At 41.9% G+C, this 25099-nt stretch overlaps 1 protein-coding gene across 1 annotated transcript in view; it reads left to right on the forward strand.

Moving 5' to 3' along the window:
• Positions 1-3991: 3991 nt before the first annotated feature.
• LOC111228712 (ankyrin repeat and BTB/POZ domain-containing protein BTBD11-B-like) overlaps positions 3992-25099 on the forward strand; it is a 65759-nt gene continuing 44651 nt past the window's right edge. The window contains exon 1 of the mRNA XM_022754726.1: positions 3992-5124. Coding sequence (XP_022610447.1) covers positions 4272-5124 — 853 coding nt within the window. The 5' untranslated portion in view covers positions 3992-4271. The remainder of the gene's footprint in view (positions 5125-25099) is intronic.

Raw genomic sequence — 25099 nt, forward strand, 5'->3', positions numbered from 1 at the left:
TATATGGTGGAAACGTGTTTGTCTTTTGAATCACTTTCAGTATTTCACACAGCAACAAACTTCTGCTGTAGATATAATGCTATGAGTATTTGAGAGGGGGATGTTTCAGTTTTGAGGTGAAATGATTCTTGAAGTATATTCAAGGCAACTTCCTAAGTGTTGCACATAAATTATCTTTTTTACTTCAAACCATTTGATGTTCAAATGAAGTATGGTACAACAGGTAGGTTGTTCCATATTGCCATTTTATGCAGACCTAAAGTCAGTGTTCTAAAGTGGTAGCGTTGTTAGGCTGACCAAAAGTTAACTGTTTTTATGCTTATTTACACTTCACTTGGAGCTCTGTAATGGCAGGGGAAGTACAACGTTACACGACCTTACTGTTACATTGTGGCTTGTGTTTTTCCAAAGGTTTTAAAGTGGTGCATGTGAACAAGTTGTTGTATTGGGCTGCCGCACCCATTGCACAACTATTCACTTTTCTTTTTAAGTGCAGCATGTGAACAGCTTTTGTACAACTAGTACAAAAGTTGAAAATACAAATGTTAAATGCATCTTGAAAAGGTGCTTTTGTACAATTTAAAAGTGAAGTGGTTAAATGCATTTTTGTGGTAACTTGATTTTATTCAATGGTACAAGTATTATTTAATTACTATAGATAAATGCAATATGACACTACAAAAGTGTAAAAATAACACTAAATTTATCTGTGCAGTGTTAATGACTGTTAGGATTTGACTCTGAGTTGGTTTTTCACAGCAACAGAGTAAATAATCAACACAGTAGTGTGTAAAATTAACACTTATTAGAGTTATATGAGCCTCCAGTGTTAACCTTCAATAACTCAATGCAGTGTTAAAAAGCATTAGAATGAGAGATGATTTGACACCACAGTAGAGTAAGTTATCAACACTGCTGAGAATCATATTTACTCTCTCCAGAGTTATTTAACCTGTAGTGTTAACTTTTATTAACACTGTACAGTGTTAGCCAGTGTTCAATTTTTACTCAATTTTGAGTTAATTTTACTCTGAAATTTTAACACTGTGGATAGAGTTAATTTAACACTAATTCTGATAAGGACCAAATACACTCAGACACAGTGTTAAATTTAAGTGTTGATTTAACACTGTGAAATTTACTGTGTAGATCTGTGTGTAAAGGAAATTACACAAAGTGCAAACTGCTGAACTATTAACACCTGTAAGAGATGAGTTGGCTGTTCCAGTGACTATACAGGACTAATGAAGATAACTGCCAACTGTTTAAAGCTTAAATTTAGAAAATGCCAAGTATACTGTAAACAGCAAATGGACTGAATGATTACAATAAACTCAATGGTAAGGAAATGACACCAGTTGTCTCTTTACAGGTTGGATGGGTATGGGATGTGCTCTATTTACAATGCATCCACATCAGCATTACAGAGTTTAAAATCCAGCACCCTGCTTTCATTCGCTCAGTCTGCAACATGAATGTTTACTGTCGCCATGGCAACGGGGGCCGGTTTAGTAGTTAAGGTTAGCCTTCATATTAACAATGAACAATATAATTGCAATATACCATTTCTCAACAAAACAAATATCAACACCAGCAGCCACACTATCAAAGAAAGAAAACTCTGTGTTAAACACCCCTTCTTGTGCTTCATCACATACCTTCCTCCTCTCTGCTCTCCTCCTCACTTAACTTTAACTTTTCACTCCTTTCTCACTCCCCTCATCTCGTCACCTATTCCTGCTTGTCATTGCATGCAGCTTTGCAAGCAGACACTAGATGGAAATCTTAACCAGGAATTGTTTTTGAACTATATCAGACACTAAAATTTCCCCTTTTTCATATGTTTATTTTTGGACTTCATTTCTGCTTTTTTACTTCTAGGTTTTTAAATTTATTTCAAAGTTTTTGTTGTTTTGTTTTTTATTTGCTTTGATTAGAGCAGCGACGGCTTTGGCCAGTGACTGACTATGAACAGCTGTCAGCTTTGTAAGATAAAGTATATGTTATAGTAAATTTTTATATATATCATTGAACAAATAGAAGGTTTGAACTAATGAAGACTCTACGCTATGGCTATCACCAGAGATACTGCATTTCATCTTGAATGAATGTCTGCAGGCCTACCAAGTTTTGTGGCAGTCAGTCCATCCAACAGTTGTCGAGGTATTTCACTCAAAACCTCAAATGTCAGTATCATGGTGGCATACATTATCTGACAGCCATGAATGTCTGTACAAAAGTTTGTGCCAATCCAGCCAGAAGCTGTTGAGCTATTTCCTGGATAAGTGAAAAGTGACTGGTGCAGGTGACGTAAAAGTCAGGGAATCACCAAAGTCATTAAGATGCATCCTCTGGGCACCACGGATACCTTTTATTACATGTTATGGTGAGCCATTCAGTAGCAGTTCACATTTTGCAGTCTGGACCAAAGTGATGAACAGACCAGCCAACCATCAGACCAACATCCTTAGGGTCATGCTGATAGTGTAGGTTAAAAACAGGTCACTTAGTTTGTGCTTAGATGCTTGATGATTACAAACTAGAAAATGATCCTTTTTCAAAATTACCTCATTCTGAATTGTGCTCCCTCTGACACGCTGCTCCTTAGAGACTGATTAAAGCAGAAAGGATGGATAATTTGCACCCAACGTAGACATGAAACTGTGATATTAAATAATCCTTCACAACTTTAAAGACTATAAAAGACCTTCAGTGTTCATTTTAAATCTCAATTTAGCGACTTTGATTTTCACAGCAGTGATTGTCCAAAATTTGTTGCTGCCCAACATCGTAGGGTTTTTTTCCCCCTCTAACAATAGAGCAGTCAATGAGCAGCCAGTGAAGTGACTGAGATAAATTATTGTGATTAAAATCAGTGGAAAGGAGGGAGACCTGGCTTCATAACAGTAATGCCTGTGGCAGTCTCCCTAATTGTGTGATATTACCAGATGTAGGAGAACATGGCTACCTGGAGGTTAATCTGTCCCATGTGATATGACCTTCAGACTCTGAACAGTGTGTCTTTCTATATGTGCAGGTGATAGACGGCTTTTAAGGGGAAAGCATTTTATGCACTGACAAAAACTGAAGTTTGACTGCTCAACACCAGGGTTCACTGTTGCTCCAGAATGACGCCCAACCTGCTGTCAGGTACAGAAGCTACAGTCTGTCTGCATCTCATATGTAAACTCAGCCAGATCACTGAGCAACCTTCAGATTATGAAGTAATTATTTTCACCCACACAGCTTATAGTTGCTTTCACTGAACTGGATGTGTCACTGTTACAGTATGACTGCAGTTATTTTCAGTACACTTAACCACACACCTCACTGCTTTTGTTTTTGAGAGTAAAGAATATCTCTGCAATTGTTTAAATTGTACATGTTCATTTAGCTATCTTGGCTGTCATTTCAGTTCATGCTAGAACGTTGGAGCAGGGTTCATACAAATTCCTCAGAGACAGAGTATGGGTTTAGTGGGGAAAAACAAAACTGATCTAGCCCAGGTTAGACCCTGTGAGTGATCCCCGCTAATGTCCTTGAAAGTAATTCAGATCTTTTCAATGAGTTCTCCTCCAGAGGAACAAAGGATACATTATGCATGCAATCTATTATTAATGGTCTTGAGTCATGTTACCATCTGACATGGTCCCTGAGAAAATATCTGAAAAGCCTGATACTCTGGAGGACTTGTCCTCTAAATGTAGTTATATAAAAGCAGCTGCTTCTTATATTATATGATTTAATATTTACTGCAATTTCTGTCTTTTACATTTGACTTTTACACTTAACACTTGACAGGATCTCTGCATTTATCCTATTCCAACATCAGGAGAAATAATATTTCCCCAAAAGCGGATAATAAATAATGAAGCAAGCTCTGTGTTCACTGTTTACATCCCCTTTTTATTAATAAACCCCATCATGGGCTACATCAATGACTTGTTGTTGGACCTCTAAAGCGATCCAATTAAAACTCTTTGCTGCATCATCCCGAGAGTCCATTGGCTGACAGCTGTTCTCGGTTCTCCTCGGCCCCGCCCCCAGCTGTCAGGCACAGCGCGGGTACAGCACTGTATGACTGGGTGCACTGTAGTGAGATACTACTCTTTAACTTTATACTACAGCCCCGGGTGGACTTTCACTAAAAACAGAACAGCAACCTGTTTATTAGCGGAGCTTGTCCCGGGCACGTGTGCATCCAAACTGCACCGTCTTGAATATTTTCCTCCACTTTTCCCAAGCCCTCTTTTACAGTATGAAGTGCAGTTATGGCAAGGAGTAGCAAGTCAGCAGCGAGGACCCTGGAGGATTTGACGCTAGACTCGGGTTATGGTGGAGCCGCCGACTCCTTTAGATCTTCCAGTGCGTCGCTGTGCTGCTCAGATGCACATGGGGCGAATTACTGGCATTTAACCGACTCGATGCACAGTCGACACAACAGTCTGGACACTGTTAACACGGTCCTGGTCGAAGACGCCGAGATCCTGGAGTGCACCGTGCAGTGCGCTAAACTACCCGAGCTTGAGGATGTGCCGTGGAGCCTCGGGGAAGTGGCGAGCGCACTGAGCAGGGACGAGGAGATGAGCCTGCCGACCCCCCCGCAGGACGTCCTGCTCAGGCTCTCGGTGCTGGTCAGCCGGGCCCTGGTCAGGGTCGCCAAGGAGGCGCAGCGCCTGAGTTTGCGCTATGCAAAATGCACCAAATACGAGATCCAAAGTGCCATAAAGATCGCCCTGTCGTGGACCGTCTCGATGAACTGCATCAGCGCGGCCCTCAGTGCCTTGTCCCTGTACAACATGAGCACGGAGGAGGACAAGTTCAGCCGCGGCAAGTCGGTACGCTGCGGACTCATCTTCAACGTGGGGAAGTTCTTCAGGTGGATGGTCGACAGTCGGGTTGCGGTCAGGATCCACGAGCACGCCGCGATCTATCTGGCTGCGTGCATGGAGAGCCTCTTCCGCGAGGTGTACGCTCGGGTGCTGCGCAGTGCCATGCTGGAGAGGGATAACGGGATCCCCAAGTTCACTGTGGAGACCCTGGAGCAGGCCGTCAACAGTGATGCAGAGATATGGGGGTCCCTGCAGACCTGGCAACACCTGATCTGTGGGAAGAATGCAAACGGTGAGTTATGAATACTGTAGGCTAAGTCAGTGCAACAGGGTCTTTCTCCACATCCTCACCACACATCAACTGATATAAATCATTTGTAGAGTTCCTCTCCTCATCTCAATGCAGCCATTTGCAGTATTACAAAGCAAAGCCTTCTTCACTGGATTTCCCCCAAACTACCATATATTCACCCAACAGGGAACACTAAGGCTTGCCTGCACCATAAATTATGAGCACTATGAGGATTTATAGAAAGGGGTCCCTCAGATTCTCCTGCAGCCATATGAAAAGGTTATACTTCAATTGCCCAGTCTCTATCTTGTTGAGGAGCTTTTGAACTTTCACTGAAAGACATATGTGAAAGAACCTTTTTTGCAGCTGAAATAGTGCTTCCCTTAGAGTGCAGGAGAGCTGCAGGCAGGGGATGACTGACTGAGAAGATCAGGGTGGGAGAGAATGGTCAACTTGCCTCCTGTATCTTCTGTGCAGTGTTATATTGCAGTTGATATCTTCCTCTATATACCCTATATGTGGTTGTTTCATTGATGAAATGATGAAGCTGAGCTTGATATCCCCAGGCATAATGTCTCACTCTCCCTGGATCTCTCTCCCTGATAATGATTCCCTGCAGAGGTTAGTTTTATTCTTTCTACCCAAAGATGAAGGATGTCTTTTATTTCTGAGTACATCAGCTGATCCTTGTGCACACAATAACTCCTCGGCAGGGTTTCACATAGGCTTTCCAAGTGTTAAATACTTTTTGGTGAGTGCTTTTGAAAGTATGTGTAATTGTATTTAGACTTCACCACAGCTTTAGCAGCAATACATCACAAACCACACTTACACATGCTTGCCCCTGTTTTGATGGATGTTGTAAAAGTGCTGCTGTGGCTCCTCTTGCAACAGGTTTACGTAATGAAAGGCCTTGGGGGACCTGTGTGCTATCATGCATTATGCAGAGTGATGTGAATAAAACTGAGTTATAGAGTGAGGGAAAGAGAGGAGAGACAGACAGATAGATGGAGAGAGAGAGAGAGAAAGAAAGACAGACAGACTCTGACTGTATTGATGAATCACCAACAGAAGGCTGGCAGCATGAGAAGAGCACTTTATGTCACTGTACCCCTTTGTTTTAAAGCTACAATGAAACCTTTTAAACACATGTCAGTTTGTTTACACTGTCCATGTCGGTCTGCTTACAACAGCACATGATTGTAAGACTTCAGCTGCACAGTCACAGTCAAACCCGCAAAAATATGTCTTCATTTGTAGTGACGACAATGTACATTATCATTACACTAGTGTACCTCTTGACACAGCTTTGAAAAAAATGGCAAGATGGTTCAATGCTGTTCAATGCTGTATTGTATTGTCAGAGTTTACAGTACGAGCACATACTGTACAGTACTGAATGTCAACATTCAGTCACTCTGCACACTTGGCATGCAGTGAGGCACCAGCTGTAGAAGATGTGCGGTGAGTGTTCAGTGGTGCATTGGATGGACCAATGGACCGTTGGCATAGTGTGCACAAAGTCCATGCTGTAAAATATGTTAGTCGTACTTGGGTAATGTGTAGTAATCACTAGCATAAAAATGAACTTTAGAGTGGCTGTAATTCATATTTTTAGAATAACGGTGCGTCAAATGATGACGTGATTATGTTTTGTGATTATGTTTTTAGCAACACTATACTCTTTTGGTTCATTTTCACCACTCTCTGACCATGCACTACCTGCCTAGTGACAGTTGGCAACTAGCTATGTTCACCAGCTAGTTAGTGATTAGCTGGTCAGTTACTGCAGCTTTCAGACTGACAGGGTTACAGACAGTAGAGGTGTGTGTCTATGTGGGCATCAAGTTATGGGAAGTTGTCATGGAGGATTTCGTCCTCCACCACATTTCTCATTGTGACATCGCAGGACCTCTAAACCTCAAGACACCCCCTATCTGCAGTGACAGATGAGGCCGAGACACGGGCGCATCATTTGTTGTCTTCCCAGTAAAACCAAACACCAAGTCAGTCTGAGGGTGGGTTGACCTTAACAGACCCACCGACTGCCAAATTGAGCCTCCATATCGCTCCATCCACTCTCTCTGCCTCTCTCTGCCAAGTGGGAGTAATTGAGGTGATTTTTTCATATTATGCTAACGCTGGTGACCCAGCTTTGTGAGGAGGGCCTTTATGAATATCTTTATTGCATCTCTCCCAACAGAACTGATTTTTTTTTTTTTTTTTTTTTTAACGCTGCCAGAGATTCAGTCAGAGAGTTACTTTGTTGGGTGTCGTCCTTCCTGAACGTTTGAAGCTTCTATTTTGAGTATGTGAAGTGGGGTTGGCCTTTTTTTCTCTTAAAGCTTCTTGGCAGTAGTTTGACATTTTTGGAAATATGCTTGTTTACTTCTGGCACGCTTATTATGTGTCAGATAATTTCTTGGGCAGAAGCAGTAACTTCCTCACAGTGTTGAGAATGTAAATAAATGTATTTCACAAAATGCCATACTGTTGCTTTAAGTCTTCAAGATTTATTAATGCTAGAAGAGCAGCAAGAGGCTCTGTAGTACTGTTCATACTCCGTTATATATTTGTATGCTTGTATTTATCTCTATTTAGTTCATCAGTTTATTCAAACAAAGGAGAAAAAAAGGGGGAAAAAAACTTGTTCTTGGTTTTTTCATGGATTAATATGTAAGTCCACAACATAGGATCTATAATTACCCCCATCCTATAATGTCTGCACCTTCTGCAGCTCACAGTTCCGCATTGGCACATCTAGCATATGGCCAGCCTCCCACACACCAGCCCAACACACACATACTCTCTCACCCATACGCATACATCAAGATGTCAGGGGCTCCTCTCACCATGTCTGACTCAGTGTTATTTGCAGGTGGGTGTTGGGTTTCCCTTCTTCTGGCTGTGGTATCCTGTCAGCACAGGAAACTACTCTATATGGTGGGATATTTCTTATGGCTCCCACTAGACTCTGGAACACAGTGATTCTTTGATTTCCTTAATGACGTGCATGTCAGAGAAAATGTCTAGGGTGAACATGATATCCACTGCTCAGGGATATGTAGGCTACCACCCTGAGGACGAGTTTCTAATCACACTTTAGGTGTGAGATGACTTTCAAGCCTGGGCAGAACTGGTTATGTTGAAAGATTTAAAGCAAAATTTCACCCTAAACTAATTGAAAACAAGTATAGGAAATGTTGCTTGCAATTCCTGACCTATTTTGTTTTTTGGCACTGGTTTGTTTTTCTTATTCACATGGACAGGTGGCCAAACATGCATGACCTGATGCTGAAATATTTCCAGTGCAGCTACAGTTGCCTTTTTTTTTTTTTTTTATGTACAATGCAGACCATTTCTGGGACCCTCTGACAGGTAGCCTTAAATTGGTGCATAAATAAGACATTTAAAGCTGCTATTATCAGTGTTTCATTGATGAAATGACTATGTGTAATGTGAAAGAGGTCCAAACAGCCCAAACATACTCTCCCTTTTCTAAACACGTGGTGAAAGAAAGCATCACTATGTTTTTAGCGTCAGTCCTGCAGAATAAATGAGCAACGCCCTCTTTGTGAAGTTACAATTTTTCATTGACATTCATCAATCATACAGAGAGAAACACATCACGGAGCTGTCAGAGACACCAAATTCACTGTTAGCAGCCTCAACAGAAATTCAATGCAGCCATCACTTGCATCTTTGTGGAGCAGTTGCCGGCAGCATATGATATACAACACTGCTGAGGGGTAATTTGAGGTAATTTGAACAACTAGGCATGCTGCTCTGTGGCATTGTTCACTCTTACCTTTTCTTGCTTGGAAAACATTATTCCCTATCACTGACACTAATGCACACCTATCTGAGTCTTGTCAAAAGCCACTGGGGGATGTGGAAAATCACCAACCGAACAGGCAAATTTGGGGAAAGTGGGTACACAAAAATAGTAAATTACAGGAGTGTGGCACATTCCTCAGAAACCAGTGGACCATTACGGTGTAAAGGGTGTAAGTGAGGAGGGATTTTCCTTTTTTAAAGCCTGATGTTCTAAGAGCAGAGCATGATCTAGTGGGCTCTACACATCTAACCATTTTCATTTCCCAGACACAGACATCATGTGTGAAAACGAGAACAAGTGGGCTCGATGCTGGCCGGTATGGCCTAAAATTTCTATTGCAGTATAATTTGAAGCATGGACTGTGACGGTATATATCGCGGTATATTCCGTTGTCTGACATAATTTGCAGATTATTGTTTTCTGCTTGTTGTCCGACTTTTTAAACCCCAATCCCGTCCATATAACAGAAGTTGCATCCGTCTTTTTTTTTTTTTTATGAACTCCTTCTATTTGTTGTGTGCAGCGCTTTCAGCCGCTTCTGCATTTCCTCACAAAGAAGAATGGGCTTTCATGTAGAATCCAGACGAATCGCTGGTGCAGGCTGCAGAGGATCTTCTTCTTCTTTCCGTCAGACTCCGTATGATTTAGTGCACTGCTGCTTCCCACTGGTGGAGTAACATCATTGCCACTTTAGATCTGTGAGGGCTCTATCATCAGCACCGTATAAATCCATACTGTACGGCAAATTCATACCGGTTCTAAATTGTTCGTACCATTCACTGCTAAGTAGCGAACTTGTTGAGGGTATGATGTGTCACTTTCCTCTTCCTCTACTATGTAGCTTTGTACTCTTATAGTAGCATTTAACAGGGGTGAGAGAGTGCAGATGCCATTCCATTCACAGGTCTTTTATTCCCAATAGTCAGCGTTGATGTGCGAGGTCGGTGCCTGGTGCACACATGCTGTGGGGAAGGCAGGCAGACAGGAATGACTGCAGTCTACTGTGGTACCACTCTGTACCGGTGGAAACCAGTCCCCATTATGTCTGGGAGTGAGATATAACATATCTGTGCTAGGGGAAACCCTTCCACAGCAACAAACACATACAGATTCATGCACACAGAGAAGGAGACACACACACACACACACACACACACACACACACACACACACACACACACACACACACAACAACAACACACACACACACACACACAGAGTCACACATGGCCCAGGAGCAGATCTGGTATTAATTGTGAGTTTGGGAGGGAAATGAGGAATGCTGATGTGACATGGAGGCTGGTACAGTGAGGGAGAGCTCCAGCCAAGTTTACTTCAGTTTATTAAGAGGAGACAGGTGATAGAATACAGTTAATTCTGCACCCAGCTGGCAGGGCCTGCCTACGATAGATCGGGTGTCTTTTTTTCTTCCGTAACATCCTGTTTTTCTTATGCACCTAAGAGGATTGTATAAAAAGTGTCAGTTGCATGGTGTCACTCATAGCGATGTGTGTTGATACATGCAGCTGGAGGACATAAGCTCAGTATTAGTCAGCTGCTATGTGAGTGTGACTGCAGCTTTTGAACATAGTGAACAGACACAAAATAAGAATTCATATCCTTCTGTTCAGGATCTTTTCTGAGGTTATTCAATGCAGACTTTTTCAGAAAAAGAGCTGAATATTACAGTCACGGCCAATTTAATCAATGTTTATGAACAATCTCCACGAGGCAAAAAACCAAAGCACCTATCTGTGATGTCATCCGAGAAAATGCTGCTGCAGCTGCTGCACCTATAGGACCAATTAAGTAGATTTTTCAAATTTTCATGCTTGACCTTTTACACCAAATTGAGATTTACTCCATTATAGCCCTGACAGTGTCAACCCAGAGAGTGTGCACTTATTGCTTTTAAAATCACTCTGTGTAATGTGTTTAGCTTTACCATCAGTGGAGAAGCTACTGTATTTTTTACCTCTGGGTGACATTATCAAGGGAGCTTCATTTCTGCCTTTGGGAAAGAATTGTTTTAAATCTTCTGGGTGATTGTTTTGTAAGTTTTCTCAATTCATAGGTGGCAAGTTCACCTGTACCTCCCTCAACAGTCTGTATTAGCTCTTTGTTGGAGAATATACCAGTGCTAGACCAGAATAGTTTAACAATTACTCTACACTACAGAGCCCAATCCAGTGAAGCCGTGGCTAAGAATGAATTGTTCATGATGTCGACTTTGGAAGAAAGGGAGAGGCACAGATGGCAAGGATCAAAACAGGAAAATCCATAAAAGAAGCAGTGGGTGACAGATGAGACCCAGACAAGCAATGTGTACTTCTTATTATAGCAGGAAGAAGAGTCTGAGCAAACAAGTACCAGCAAGCGGATTAGTTAGGTGAAGCATCAGTATCTACCGTTTTTTTTTCTTTTTTTGTGGCTCTGAATTCCTATTGTTGTGTAGAGGGAAATGATCCCGTTTAAATATCAGGCAGTCTGGCAGGAAGTTATGAAGAAGATCGTGGTAAACAAGCTTTTAACTTGTCTCCCCTCTTTGATATGAAATGAGTACCAGGCCAAAGTCTAAGAAAAGTGATATGTCTGATAGAGAAAGCTGCATGTCAGGACACGTTGAGATGCTTCCGAATTGACAGTTGGTCAACTATGAACCAAATTCCCAAGATATTAACAGGACACACACACACACACACACACACACACACACACACACACACACACACACACACACACACACACACACACACACACACTCTGTCACCTATCGTGGTCAGCATCAGTAACAAGCAGCACTTTGCCAATCCAGTTAGGCCTACATCATCTCATATATTGTTGTTTAATCACAAAGATGAGAGTCAGAGGACCTGCCAGCAGCAACGTCGCTTATACTGTAAGTTCATTACTTGTGAGAAAACCATCTGCAGTGACAGTTAGCCTCCTTTCGGTGTGTGTGATAATCCGCTGCTGATAATGGCGTCATATCAGGACATCATTGCTCCAAATCAACCAGCAGCCCAGCACCATGCAGAGCCGGCCAGTCAGTCAGTGAGTCAGTGTGAAGAGGAGCTCTTATCTGCCCAGAGTGCCTATTGAGTCCTATTTAAAAGCAGCTTAGATGGGTTATTTTGGATGGATGGATGGAGAGCTCCCAGTTTTCCTACTTTTTGTCCAGATGACTTTAGCTTCAGCGTCTCACACTAAATCACTGAGTGTCAGAACTGAAAGCAATATAAAGTAGATTCAGTTAAAGGAATTGTTTGACATGAGGGCAAAACAGGAAACCACCATAATATAGCAGAATAATTAGTGAGCTTTGGAGACACTGGTAAGTGGACTTTGCTACCTTTTGACTGAGCAAGTCTAAATGTTTCCCTCTGTTCCTGGTCTTTGTGCTAAGCTAACCGTAGCCTTATATTTAAAGGGGTTATTTGTAAGTTTTCTCTGTTGCCAAACGTGTTTGTTGGGAGCAGGTGTTGGTGATTGTCACTTGACAGGAGCTTTAGCCATCATTACATTTACAAGACAAGAGGTTATAATATGACCCCTGAGCAGCGCTACATCCTCAGGGCAGATTGGAGACTACATTGAGTTGCTAATGGAATGATGAGATGGGCTGGGGCTAGCTGGTTAGCGTGCTAACTTCAGTAGAAGAAAAGACGTGATAGAGACGAGAGTTAAAATTTGCGATGCTTTCCACCACTGGAGACAGTTTGAACTGGCAATGTTTCATCTAGACTGGTCAGTAAACAGCTGTCAATTTAGGCTAGCTTGCTGGCTATGTAGCAATAGCGAAACTTACAAATAAAAGACAGACATGACTTTCTCATTTAACTCTCAATAAAAAAGCAATAGGTATATTTTCCAAAATGTCAAACTATTTCTTTAAAGAATATTAATCACATTTTATCCCTGAATCCTTGGGTATCCTGAACATTTACAGAGGATTAGTCAAGGTGAAGAAGATTTGCTCCTATACACCCTCTCAGCAGCCAGTGTTCAACTCTCCTGCAGTTTTCATTATAATCCACGGCTACAGTGCACTAAGCCGTGGGGGTGTGAACATGTCTGGGATTTCTGAGGTGATCATGGGGAGCTGGACTTCTATTATTTCAGTCTTCTGTAAACCATTTTCTGCGTGTTTCCCCTGAACATGACGAATATATCAGCTGTATAAACACAGAGCAGATATAGTTCATGTGACAGAAATAAACACACTACTTTTGACATGCCAGCGTTCCCATGGAATAAACATATACTTTCACTGGAGTACATAATTATCCTCGGATATATGGATATATACACTGGTTTGCACTGATCACTGCTGCCGTTTGTTGTGTTATTACTGAATCTTTTACATGCTGCTCGATGGTTTGGAATCAAAGTGAAGTGTGGAGCTTTAGATACGTTTATAAGGAAGACAAACTACAAAAACAATTTTACATCAACCTGAATATATCCACATTCCCTCAGTCTGCCCACAGCACTTGTGAATCAGTATCTGTTCTCCCACATTTCCCAAAATGCCCTTCAATTTCCTGGATGTGCTTGAACTTGTTTTACTCAGTTGCATGTGGAGGGCTCAGTCGTGAAGGTGACACTAACACCGAGAGAGCAAGTTCTTCCAGTTGACGCAAGAGTCGCACCCCTACTTTAGGACTTGTCTTGCTGCAATGCATTCTGGTCTGTTGAGGCAGGTACAGAAATTGGCATTGAGCATTAGAAAAACTGAATCAGTATTAGAATTATTAGAAAAGTAGTTTTAACACATATTTCTCATATTCAGTAAGATCATATTATCCGTGTAACTATTGGACATTACTCAATCATGTTCAAAAACAAAAGTCAAAAGTGGGATTATATGTATTAACAACTGTGCATTGCCTTTATTGGCCTAACATTATTCCAATTTAAATAAATGAATCTAAAAGTATTGGAATGAGGCAATAAAATATTCATTACCTGTAAGATTTTTTTTATTTAACCCCTCAATTTCTTGAAAAAATATATGCCCTCGATTTGATTTTTACATTTTGCTTTGCGGCTGCAAATGAACTTGTTAGTTTTTTTGTGAGACACCAAATGTAAAATCTACATCGTACGATGTTTATTGCTCACTGAAACAGTTGCAGTGTTTTTGCTTGGATTTGTCTTTTTACTAGTTTTCAATAAAGTATGTAGGTTTGTTTGTGAACAGTGAAACAACATTAAGAGCAGCACATAGTGGGGCATTGTAGCGTGCTAGCAGGCAATGCATGTGCTGATGCAGTGCTGATTCTGTTTAACTGGACCAGTATCCCGTTACCTCCCATGAGAGCTCAGCACACTGACCTTCGGACCACGTGTGTATCATATATGTATCATGTAGCATATATGTTGTATGCACGCTTGAGTAAAGTGAACACACTACTACTCTCTCTATTTTCTAGTGTGCAATCGCCTCAATCAGAGCTTGTGACCTGAAAGATTTATCCAGATTATTTCAATAAGACTAATCAAGATTGAATTGGAGTGAATGGATGGAAGTCTTCTACTTGTCTCTCCTCGCTCCCTCTCTGTCTTTGTCCTTCTGTCTTCATTTCCCAGCTCTTATCTCATTCTTTCTGTCTTACTTCTTAATTTTCTTCCCTCTGTTTCAGCCCAGTTTCCTATTCAGTGCAGATATAATAAGTCCACGCTCTGCCACCGCCTTGATGGAGATCAGTGCTGAGTTGAGGTAACCTTGTCCCGTCCTACAAGTCTGCCAGGACTCTAATAATTCTGTCAATCCAGACGTTGAAGGCCCCGCCGGGGTGCCTCACGCTGCAGACAGACACATGTGTCTGAACCATGACAGATCTCCTCCAGATCGAACTACAATCTGTAACTGTAGTTTGTACTGCGGAGTGGGCGGGGCGGCATGTGGGTGACGAGAGAGAAAGTAAATGAGAAATGTGCCAGACAGCGAGACTTTGCTCGAGCATCAATCAACATTTTTAACATTAGGCCCACCACGTATCCAGTGCCAAACAGCTTTTTCTCCAACTCTGCACTTAAACAGCTGAACGTTGGACGTCTTCTCAATCCTTTACTTCAGCTGAGTGAGTTTGCTCAACCCCCAGCTGAACTAAAGCCATATGGTACAGATTACCACAGGAGAAGGTGTATGTCTATTTCGTTCATAACATTCTTTATTACTAACATATGCTGGTTCCTGTTTTACTCTCGTTTCACTCTCTAAGTGGATCAGAGACTGGCAGAATAACAGACACGGTGAAAAGACAGATGCAAACAGCGACTGTAACGTCTGTCCTTCACTTTTTTTTTTACAAAAACACTTTTCACTATGCGGCTTTGTTATGCGAGACATTAACAGGGTACACTACCTTAAACCTTGTCCTTGCCTTGTAGTAGTCTATCTAAATCAGAGTACTGCATGTTGTGTTCATCAGTTGTCTGACTTTCCTTTGGAGAAATGATGTTCTGTCCCATTTTTTAAATCTTGTAAGGATGAAAATATTTGTGACAATGGTACTTAGAGAAAGGAGTAATGCATCCAATTCCCTCTACTGTTTAGTAATGTAAATGAGTAATATTGAAGTATTGAAAGTAGGCAAAGCGTTTTTTGTTACAGTGAACTCTCAACAGGGTACCTGTTAATAATCAAAGCTAATGCCTCAGAAACACCCACGCCACTGCCACAGTGCAATAGCGATGAAAAGCCACAACTGTATAAATGACTCAGGCCTGTCATTATGCTCTGACTATTCTTTTAGTTCAGTCGCTGTCTCCCTTTGGACAGACAGATGTTTGGAGTGCTCTCTGACTCACAGGATAGAGTGGAGTTGAGAGGATGACACACTGCTGGTGAGACAGGTGTGTCTGTCCGTTTTATACCTGGCATCATGTTGCATCAGCTCGGCTACACGGCTCTCCACCACGCAGTTTTACTCACGGCTGGACGTCTGTTTTCGTAAAAGAAAGGACGACCGTTGGGGAGGATGACTTCCGGGATGCCGTCAGGAAGGGATGTTAGCTTTCAGATAATCTCCAAACCCACTGAAAAATACATGAAGCGAGCAATTCTTTTGAATTTTATGCATTGCACAGATATTTTTTATTCATGCATATGGAATTGAATCTCGCTTGTTTACTTTTTCCTCCCAGGAAATTTAATATTATATTTCATGGTCATGCTATGTGGTGCCTGTAGGCTCCTGTTTTTTTCCTGTCAAGATCTGGAATCTAATGATTTAACTAGTTATTAACTATGGTCTCTCACCCCCTGCTGGGGGAGGAAATCCATGATTTAAGAGGCTAAATAGCTGAATCTGATTAAGAAGATCAGACCTTTATCTCTAGGGTAGGAGGAGACTCATCCACCAGTTGCACCGCTGGCTAGTTCCTCCTATCCCAGCGTCCCATTATAATCATTAACCTTCATTACCAAATATTTCTGAGAGAAGGAACGAGGCGCCGCACTGGTGAAATGAGGCGCACCGGCACACAAAGTCCCACCTCTGAAAATGTCAAACTCACACGCATTCTTCAACCAGGATATAAATTATTGATGGTCTTTAGGCGACGATGACTGATTGCGAAACCGATTTCTATGCTATTGTAACCTTTTGCACACCTGCGCAACTTACACAGTGAATGAAATGATAAATTCAGCGTCTGCTGCACTCTGCCAGAGACCCACAGCGTGTTTTGTGTCGGAACACATGCAGTGTAGTGTGTGAACACACACAGATAGAGTCATTGAGAGAGAGAAGAGAAACAGATGGAACGCAGGATATGAGAACATGGTGAAAAACATTTGGGCCAAGAGCTTGAAAACAAGGGACTGCGCATTTTGTGTGTGTTTGTGTGTGTGACATGATGAGAGAGGGCTGAGCGGAGATCTGAAGTGAACTATTAGGGTCGGCTCTGCTGGCAGGGGAAGCTGCATCCATCCAATTTGCTCTATTTGCTTGCCTGTCAGTGGCTTGAACCAAGTAGGCTAAGCGGCACCTAAAAGCAGCGCTGCCACAGTTACTGTACGGTCCGGCACTTGAAAAGATGGATGACAACTGCTCCAAGAGGGAGGCAGGAGGTGCAGCAGCACGCTGAATCGCTGATGGGTGGGTGAGGTGTGTCGGGGTTTGGTAAACAGGAGGGTTAGTCAAAAGAAGACCGCTGGGAATACCAGACTGCAAAGAGATGATTTTCAAACTTCTGGCTTCTGATAACCACAATACAATTTGATACGTTTGTGATCATATGTCGCTAATGCAAGGCCATCAGGGCCTCCACTAGTCTAGTGTGAGAAAGTACCAAAGTTCATTTACGCAAGTCCTTTACCTAAGAGAAATATTGACCTCCTTTGAACCTCGACCTCCCTCCACTTCTGCTACACAATATTTGACAAGAACATCTTTTTCTTTTTTCTAATACACTGCTTTGACACCAAAGTTTCTGATTACTTTCAGATGAACATTTTTCATACAAAACATATCATCATTTTATAAGATACAATGCATTGTTACATATAAAACCCAACACTATGTAAAGCAGTTAAACTTTAAGAAGGCAGTTATCTTCCGTCAGAGAAGATGACAGTGCGCAGCATGCAAGATGCCTTTTCCTGAAAGTGACCCATGATGGACGAAAACCTTTTTCTCTGGATTGTCAGAACTGTGCGAGGCCACCTTAATATCACATCATGACCCTGACAGTGAGTAAATTATGTTTTTTTCCTGTAGTATAAACACAATCTACCTGTGCAACAACATGTGCAACCTTTAGCACTGGTTGTGCACTGAATGACTCTTTGCTCTGGGCAGCACCTGCTGATCACACGCTCAGGACCTTAGATAAACTTTTTGGCCTTCCCAGAAATTGTCCTACTTTTCTCTCTCTTTTCATGCTCTTCTTCTCCTGACTGATGATGCCCTTTGACACCCTGAGTGCAGCTCTCTGCTGGGTGATGTTTTAAGGCAGGTTCATCTGTAAAAACGGGTCGGAGGGCGTGAAGATGGAGACCCTGCCCTTTGCCCCCTCCCACCACTTCTGGCTCTTTGAGAACAATAACAGAGGCAAAGAGAGGCCGGCCCCTCGGGGCCTACGAGTGATGTTGACCCAAGTGTTACCCCCTTTGGGGGCAAAAAGATTATCACATAGACTTCACAGTGGCTGTTTCAGCTGCTGCAGCTGAGAGGAGCTGAAGGGGGTGTTGAGTAACAGAGGGAACCTCAGGAAATGACTAAATCCATACAGACAAAGATTCAACATTTTATCCAGAGCATCAGAGGCAGCGCTCTCTGCTCTCATCCTCTTCTTTGCTCCTTGCTGTCCCGACATTCGAAGTGCAGAGCAGACGAAATAAAGCTATCATTGATTTTCAGACTGATTTCAGCTTTAATGGATAAAATGATGAAGTCAGATTCAGTCTGATAAGAGGCCGACTGCATTCCTCACATCACCTCTGGAAAGTTAAACCGTTAGAAGAGAGAGGAAGAAAGTGACACACTATATTTACTCATGCAGACATTACACATTAAATACTTTAAACATGTCATCTATCCTCGGTTGGTAGGTGAGATGTCTTCATCTGCCATGTTGTTTGCTGCACTGGGACTGGCTAATCCCTGCCTCTCAATGACTGATATGGGTGATAGCACATCATGTTGTCCTCAAGAAACACATTCTCACTGCTGCTCTTATGTCACAGTATAAACTTGGATCAGCCAAGGAGATAGGGTGTTTGAAGATGCTGCGGGATTTGATTTTCTCCATGGACAAGGATTACTATTCGAGATTCAAAACAGATATAAGTCATTTGCATATTCATTCTGGCAGGATGAGAGCTGACCTGCCCCATCCAATCTATTTCCATCAAAAGGCATATTGGATTTCTGATTTGAGGGATAACAGAATTGCTTGTACCCAGATTCTTATTTAGGGCAGACGTTGTGAAGGTTAAGAGTGAATGTGTGGAGACTGATGCTTGACAGAGGGGGTCATTTTATGTATAATCGAAGTTGGGGGAACCATGAGCTGTGAAATTTGTGTGCGGAGATTTGAAATGTCTCTTCTTTGTGTTGCGGACCCGAGCAAATAAATCATGTCCGACTTATCACACGAGGCATGTCTTTCAAGGCCTGATTGTCAGCAGGAGAAAAATGAGAACATAGCAAGGATGATTTTGATCTGCCCAGGGACCCGGGACAGATAAATCATTCAGTTACCTCCAGCTGACAAAGTCACACTATCAGGATTTTTTTTTTTTCTTACCAGAAATGTTGACATTTGAAAAGCAGCTCAAGCTGTGGGATGTGATTAGCTTCTTGATGAGGAGTTCTATAGATGAGCTGATGTCATTAAAATATCTTCTATAAGTCAAATAGCTCTAACTCTGTGATGAGGGAAAACCCTATTTGAGTATCTCAACCATGAAATTTTATTAAAAGACGGACAAGTGTACCATAAGTATTCAAGCGTTTGCATCTTTACTGTTGTATCTGACAGAATGACACAGCTCCTGTCACCTCTCCCGGTCTCAGGAGAATAATCATAGCTGTTTTCATATAATGTAAGATAAATAGGAAGGCTGTCATGTTGTGTTTATGAGGCTTTCACTCCTCAGTTTCAGAGAGAATTTAGTGGACTCCTGCACCTTCTTTTTAACACAACATTCTCCATTGGAGCATGTGTGTATATATATTTATATTTTGTTTTTAATTCCACTTTTACAGACTTTTAAGGCAAAACTTCAATTTTTTTTTTTTTTTTGTATGGTTGTACCATTTTTGCTTTTCTGAGTGGCATTGCTTGTATAAATTTAAAGTATATGGATGCAGTTTGTCTCCAAAATCATATAATATTCATGCATCATAAGCACAAATCTAATCCCATGGAGAAATGACTCAAGATATGTAGTGGATCTATGAAGCTCAGTTCTCTTGGATTCACTCTCCGACACTGGCAGGGCTTCAGTGGAATTTAAGCACCATTAAGGAACCATTAAGATATGCTTTACTTTGAAAATCCAACCCACTTCATTTCTCTGCACATGGAAACTACATAATGCGGCTGGATCTCGTGCTCGACTTTGCTGAGCTCTCCTCACGTAACACCGGAGCGTGTGTGTGGAGCTGGAGCTGCTCTGACAGAAATAATGAAGTGTCTTGTTTGAGTGTGGTATAATATTTACTGTACAATCTACACTGAGACGGCTGGAGTTCAGTGGTGAAAATTATCCTCAAGTGAATGTGTTCAGCATTTAATATCTTAAAAATGGGGACTTGAAATAAAACAAACACAGGCGTGGGGCTGCCTTTAAACACTGGCTGCGTTCTGTAGGGCTAGCTCGTATTCACTGGAAATGTTAGCTGTGCTATGAGAGCTGTATGCGGATTTACAAACTCATTGAATGTGCTTTTGATTTTGTAGTGGATGCTTCTGCAGCCCATAATGATGGGTCTTTAACAGTGTATAACAGCTCATCTCTGGAGGCCCAAACCACTGTAGTGATATCACTGTGGATGCAGTTCAAGAGGAAGGGAGCTTTAAAGCACCCTCATTTTTACATGAGTGTGTCATATCAGATTATCTGATCATTGTTTATGAAATGAACTCCTCTTAATTAGCCATTTCTGTCCTTGCAAACGCAGCAACATACACACACTCAGCTGCTCCTTCACAGTATCACTGCTTGCTGCGGGGGACTGTGTTCATTTATAATCGTTAATTGCTCATCTCCGTCTGAACTTGCATGGATTTCACATGTTCACAGGGAGTTTCGCTAATGAAAATTGCCCAATGACATCACACCCCACAGCGCCTCGCCGGACCTATTTGGATGAGACGGCATACTGAACAGAGGAGACCCACATGCCTGGGTTGTGGTCACGTTGGTTTGGGGGATTTTTAGGCCCATGGTGTAATGAAGGAAAGATGGCAGAGAGCCACATGAAGAAAGGTCTATTATGAGAGCAACATTCCCTGATCCACAAGCAAGAAGCCCCCGAGCACACTTTGCGATGACAACATTCAATTTGCTGATGGCAGGCAAATGTAGTTAGAGAGAAGAACTGAAAGAAGAATCGACAATCGATGTATTTCTTTAATTTTAGTGGGTTATTGAAGTGTGCAAACAATTAGATATAAAACAAGAAATATCAGAAAGATTTTCCTCTTAAAGGAATGGTTCAACATTTTGAGAAATGTACTTTGAAATCAGCCTCATGTCTGTGCATTAAAGGTATTGTAGGTAGTAGTTTGAGTAGTTTGAGTTATAGCTACCAGCTTTAAAGGTGTTGACAGGCATATTTTTGGAATAGGATAGATTGATAGGTCTGGGCCAACAGTCTCTCCCTATTAACAGTCTTGATGCTGTAAAAAAAAAAAAAAAAAGCTAAGCCATGTCCTCCGTCTATAGCCATATAATTCTCTGACTCTTAGAAAGGAAGCAAACATGCAAATTCCCCAAGATATCAAACTTGCTTTAAGAACAAAGCTACAGACCAAATGCTAACAGATTGATGCTGCTACCATAACAATTAATGAATAAAATACATATATGTGTAAGCTGATCATGTAAGTGATTATCCAGTTTTTGTATACTGTATGAAAGTAATGGTAGACATAGAATGAGAGAGGTCTATAATCACAGATTGTGCACTAAACCCTGTGCTGACAACTGCAAGCTGAATTTCCTCTCTCACCTGTTGTGTTCTGGTGGTGTCAGGTTCCCCAGGGGGAAGGAGATTAATATGTCATACTGCGGCTCTGATCCCTCACCCTGTGCGCCCTCATTACAGTCTCTGCTGTGTCGCCTTTGCCCATCCTCGGTCTGATCCAGCTTTTGACTGAACTCAGCTAGCTCCAAACAGCACTGAAGTAAGAGTACAAAAAAAAAAGATGCATCACTTTTTCCTAATGCAAAATAAAATATTTGCTGTTAGCTGTTACTTCAAACTCGAAATTGTTGCTCACACTGACAGTCTCCCTCTAACCCTTATTTGTGTCCCATAAGGGAGTAATTTGGCTGAAGCATCAGGGAGCAGTTTAGGATCAAAGTAGAATCAGTGAAAAAAATACACTTGGTTCATCGGGAATCCATTGTTGCGGGTGGAGCTGGAGAGAAAAAAGAGAGGAATTATGGGAGACACTTTCCTCAACAGAAATGGAAGATCTATGCTTTCAGAGGCCGCTGCACACCATGCAGATGGCAAATGGCTCTCTGTGTCTCTGCTGCAATTGTGAACTGTCATCCCCTTTAACCACTGACACAGGTGGAGGCCAGCCAAAACACGTCATAAAAAACACACATAAAAAAATAGAAATCAGACCACAATCAATAATGTCAAACATCCTGCCATTCAAGTGGCAACATGTCTGTGTTTGATCAGGGTGTGTGAGATCAATGACAATCAATCAATCATGACACCATGTCGGCCATGTAACTCTCAAACTGACTTAGTGCTGGGGCTTCACACGTACAACATTCAACAAGACAGAAATTGTACAATGTTATGCAATCCAATACGACCGCTAAACAATCTATTGACTTTAAACCTGACATTGAGCTGACTCACTCGGACAAAATCAGTCAGTAAAAAGGTATTATTTATAGCAGGGACTGTTTTACTGCTTTCCCCTTTATTGTACAGTGTTGTGTTTGTGTTTTTGGGTTGACTCCCTGTGGTGGCAACTCTCAGACATAAAAAGGGAACAGAGGAAAGAGGAAAAGAGCAGGCAAAGTAAATTTCTAGGATGTCACAGAAAACAAACAAACATTATTCCAGTATTCATATACTGCTCTTCATCTTTACGTTAAATATGAAGCTACAAGATGGTTAGCTTAGGTTAGACTGGAAACAGATGGAAAACAGCTAGCCTGGCTCCTTGGAAACCAGCACCCCTGAAGCTCACAAATGAACACTTTATATCCTGTTTTTAATGTGTACCATTAAAATTAATTAATGTGTACTTTCTTGATGAACAGTAGTTCATCAAAAAAGTTAGTTCCCCAAAATACAGTTAGTATTTCAGGCAAGTGGATAATGTTATGCACTATATGGCAATATGCTGGATTGTACTTGCATATATATAAATAGAATTAACTGTACATTGAATATAAATTGTCACAAGGCAGGTAGAGTTAGCCAGCACAGAGAAAACTTTCTGATTAGATGCTTTGATATAGTTGTCAGTAATGGAGGGCAACTCATTTCAACGTTAGTTTAACCTACATGTTAGTAGTGAATTCATTTTTATATCAAGTTTGACAAAGACGTTTCCATTTACGGTTTCCATTGATTGCTCCAAAATATGACAAAATGATACATATTTGGCAAGTGGCTGTGGTGTAACTGGGATAATGCACATTGATATTTTTTAATAAATACACCTCATTTTTAATTCGTACTAGAACTGTTGGAAAACTCCATGCATATATCTTTAATTTACAATCATGCCACATAATGCAAAGAAGTGGCAAGATGTACATCTTCACTAATTATGCAAATCATCCCTGATTATGCAATGATGATGAAGTATGATGAACAGAGAGGGGGAAAGCTCCCACCTGTTTTCAACACTTGCTGAATCATCTTGCCCTTCTTCCACAGCCGAGGCCTGCAGGACTGTTTTTTTTTTTCCCTTTTATGTTTGATTAAGGGCAAGAGCTGCTATTTACGGCCTTGGACACCTGCAGGTCAGAAACCGTACACACCTACAAAGAGAATCAGCGCGCAACCCTTTGAACTAGTTCATTCTCCCCTCTGGTCGTCTACTGCATTCCCTCTGCTCTGACACTGTTACTGCTTTTTGTCATTACCAGTCTGCATACAGAAAATGCGGCCTTGCAGGTGTAATGGCTGGTTTCAGATATCATTCTGCCTGCCAGGGAGTTTAGACAAACCACTCAATTAATAGCACAGATGAAAAGTGGGTGGTCAGAGAAAGGCCATCTCTAGTCATTAGCCTTAGTAGCTGTTAAATCTGCATTAGCATAATTCAGTTGTCTTTAGAGCAACAGGCACATTAACAGTGTAACTAAAGGTTGGATCGATTTCAAAATAGTGAATTACTTTGTGCTCACCGTTAGTTACATGGAGTGACAGCTTTGTCCTCTGTTTTGGATGGGAGATGAGGTTTTACCCAAGGTCTTTGCAAAAAGAGAAGGAGAAAGAAGGAAAAAGAGAGAGAGAGGGAGGGGCTGCGCCCTGCAGTCCGCATGCTGTAGTCATTAGTTTGTGTGGTGGGGAGCTTTATTGCTTCCCACTCGTGTTAAGTCAATCCAACAATTTACTCTGCTGCCCTCACTCCCTCTCCCCTGTCAGTTTCATGTACAACTGTTATGTCTATAGACGTTTCTGGTCAATCAGTGCAATGTTCTGGATGGGTGAGCCAGCGGTCTGTCAGCCCTCTGGTTGGGGCCGTGCAGTTCCTCGAGGCAACATGAGGGTGGGTGGAACTCTTCATCTTGGAGCCCTTAGCTGGAGGGCTGCAGGCCAGTGGCTAGGACAGCCTCCAGCTATTGATGTCACCCTGGTATCAACACCCTCAGAATGTGTTCTCAGCCGTGGTGGTTTGTTTCTGTAGATCAACAGCAAGTCGCAACACCATCCGCGCAAGACTTCCTTTGTTCCTGTGTCCTTATTTTAGCCTTGCATCTTGCCACTGGTTGCTAAACATAAGTGAAGTCAAATGGCACACAATGGCTAGATGAGCTGTAATGTGGCGGCGCTTTTAAACACTGATTACAGGGGTCGACAACAAAGGCCTATTTTGGTGCTTTAAAAGTTGCTGACCTGGAGCTGACGGGGAACGATTGTGTTTCACACGCTCCTGCAGGCTGTTCTGTGCTGCTCACACAGCCCAGAGGCAGACACACTATCACATTTCCACCAAAGGGCATCAGTGACTATGCTCCAACCTTCAGATTGTATTTTTCTCTCTTCTGCATCTGGTCCCCAGCATCACAAGGTCACTGCAAGAGACAGCAGAAGCCTTTTTGCAGCTGATTGATAGTCACATCTTGGCAGGTTGTACCTCCATAATATTTGATGACAGGGGAAGTGGCTGTCACTTTCTGGCCATGTCGTCTCCAAATCCTCTCAAGTCTATTGACTGTCCGTCACTGTCTCCCTGTTTTCATTGATT

The sequence above is a fragment of the Seriola dumerili genome, unplaced genomic scaffold (assembly GCF_002260705.1).
Source record: "Seriola dumerili isolate Sdu_G_001 unplaced genomic scaffold, Sdu_1.0 BDQW01000219.1, whole genome shotgun sequence".
Classification (NCBI taxonomy): Eukaryota; Metazoa; Chordata; class Actinopteri; order Carangiformes; family Carangidae; genus Seriola; species Seriola dumerili.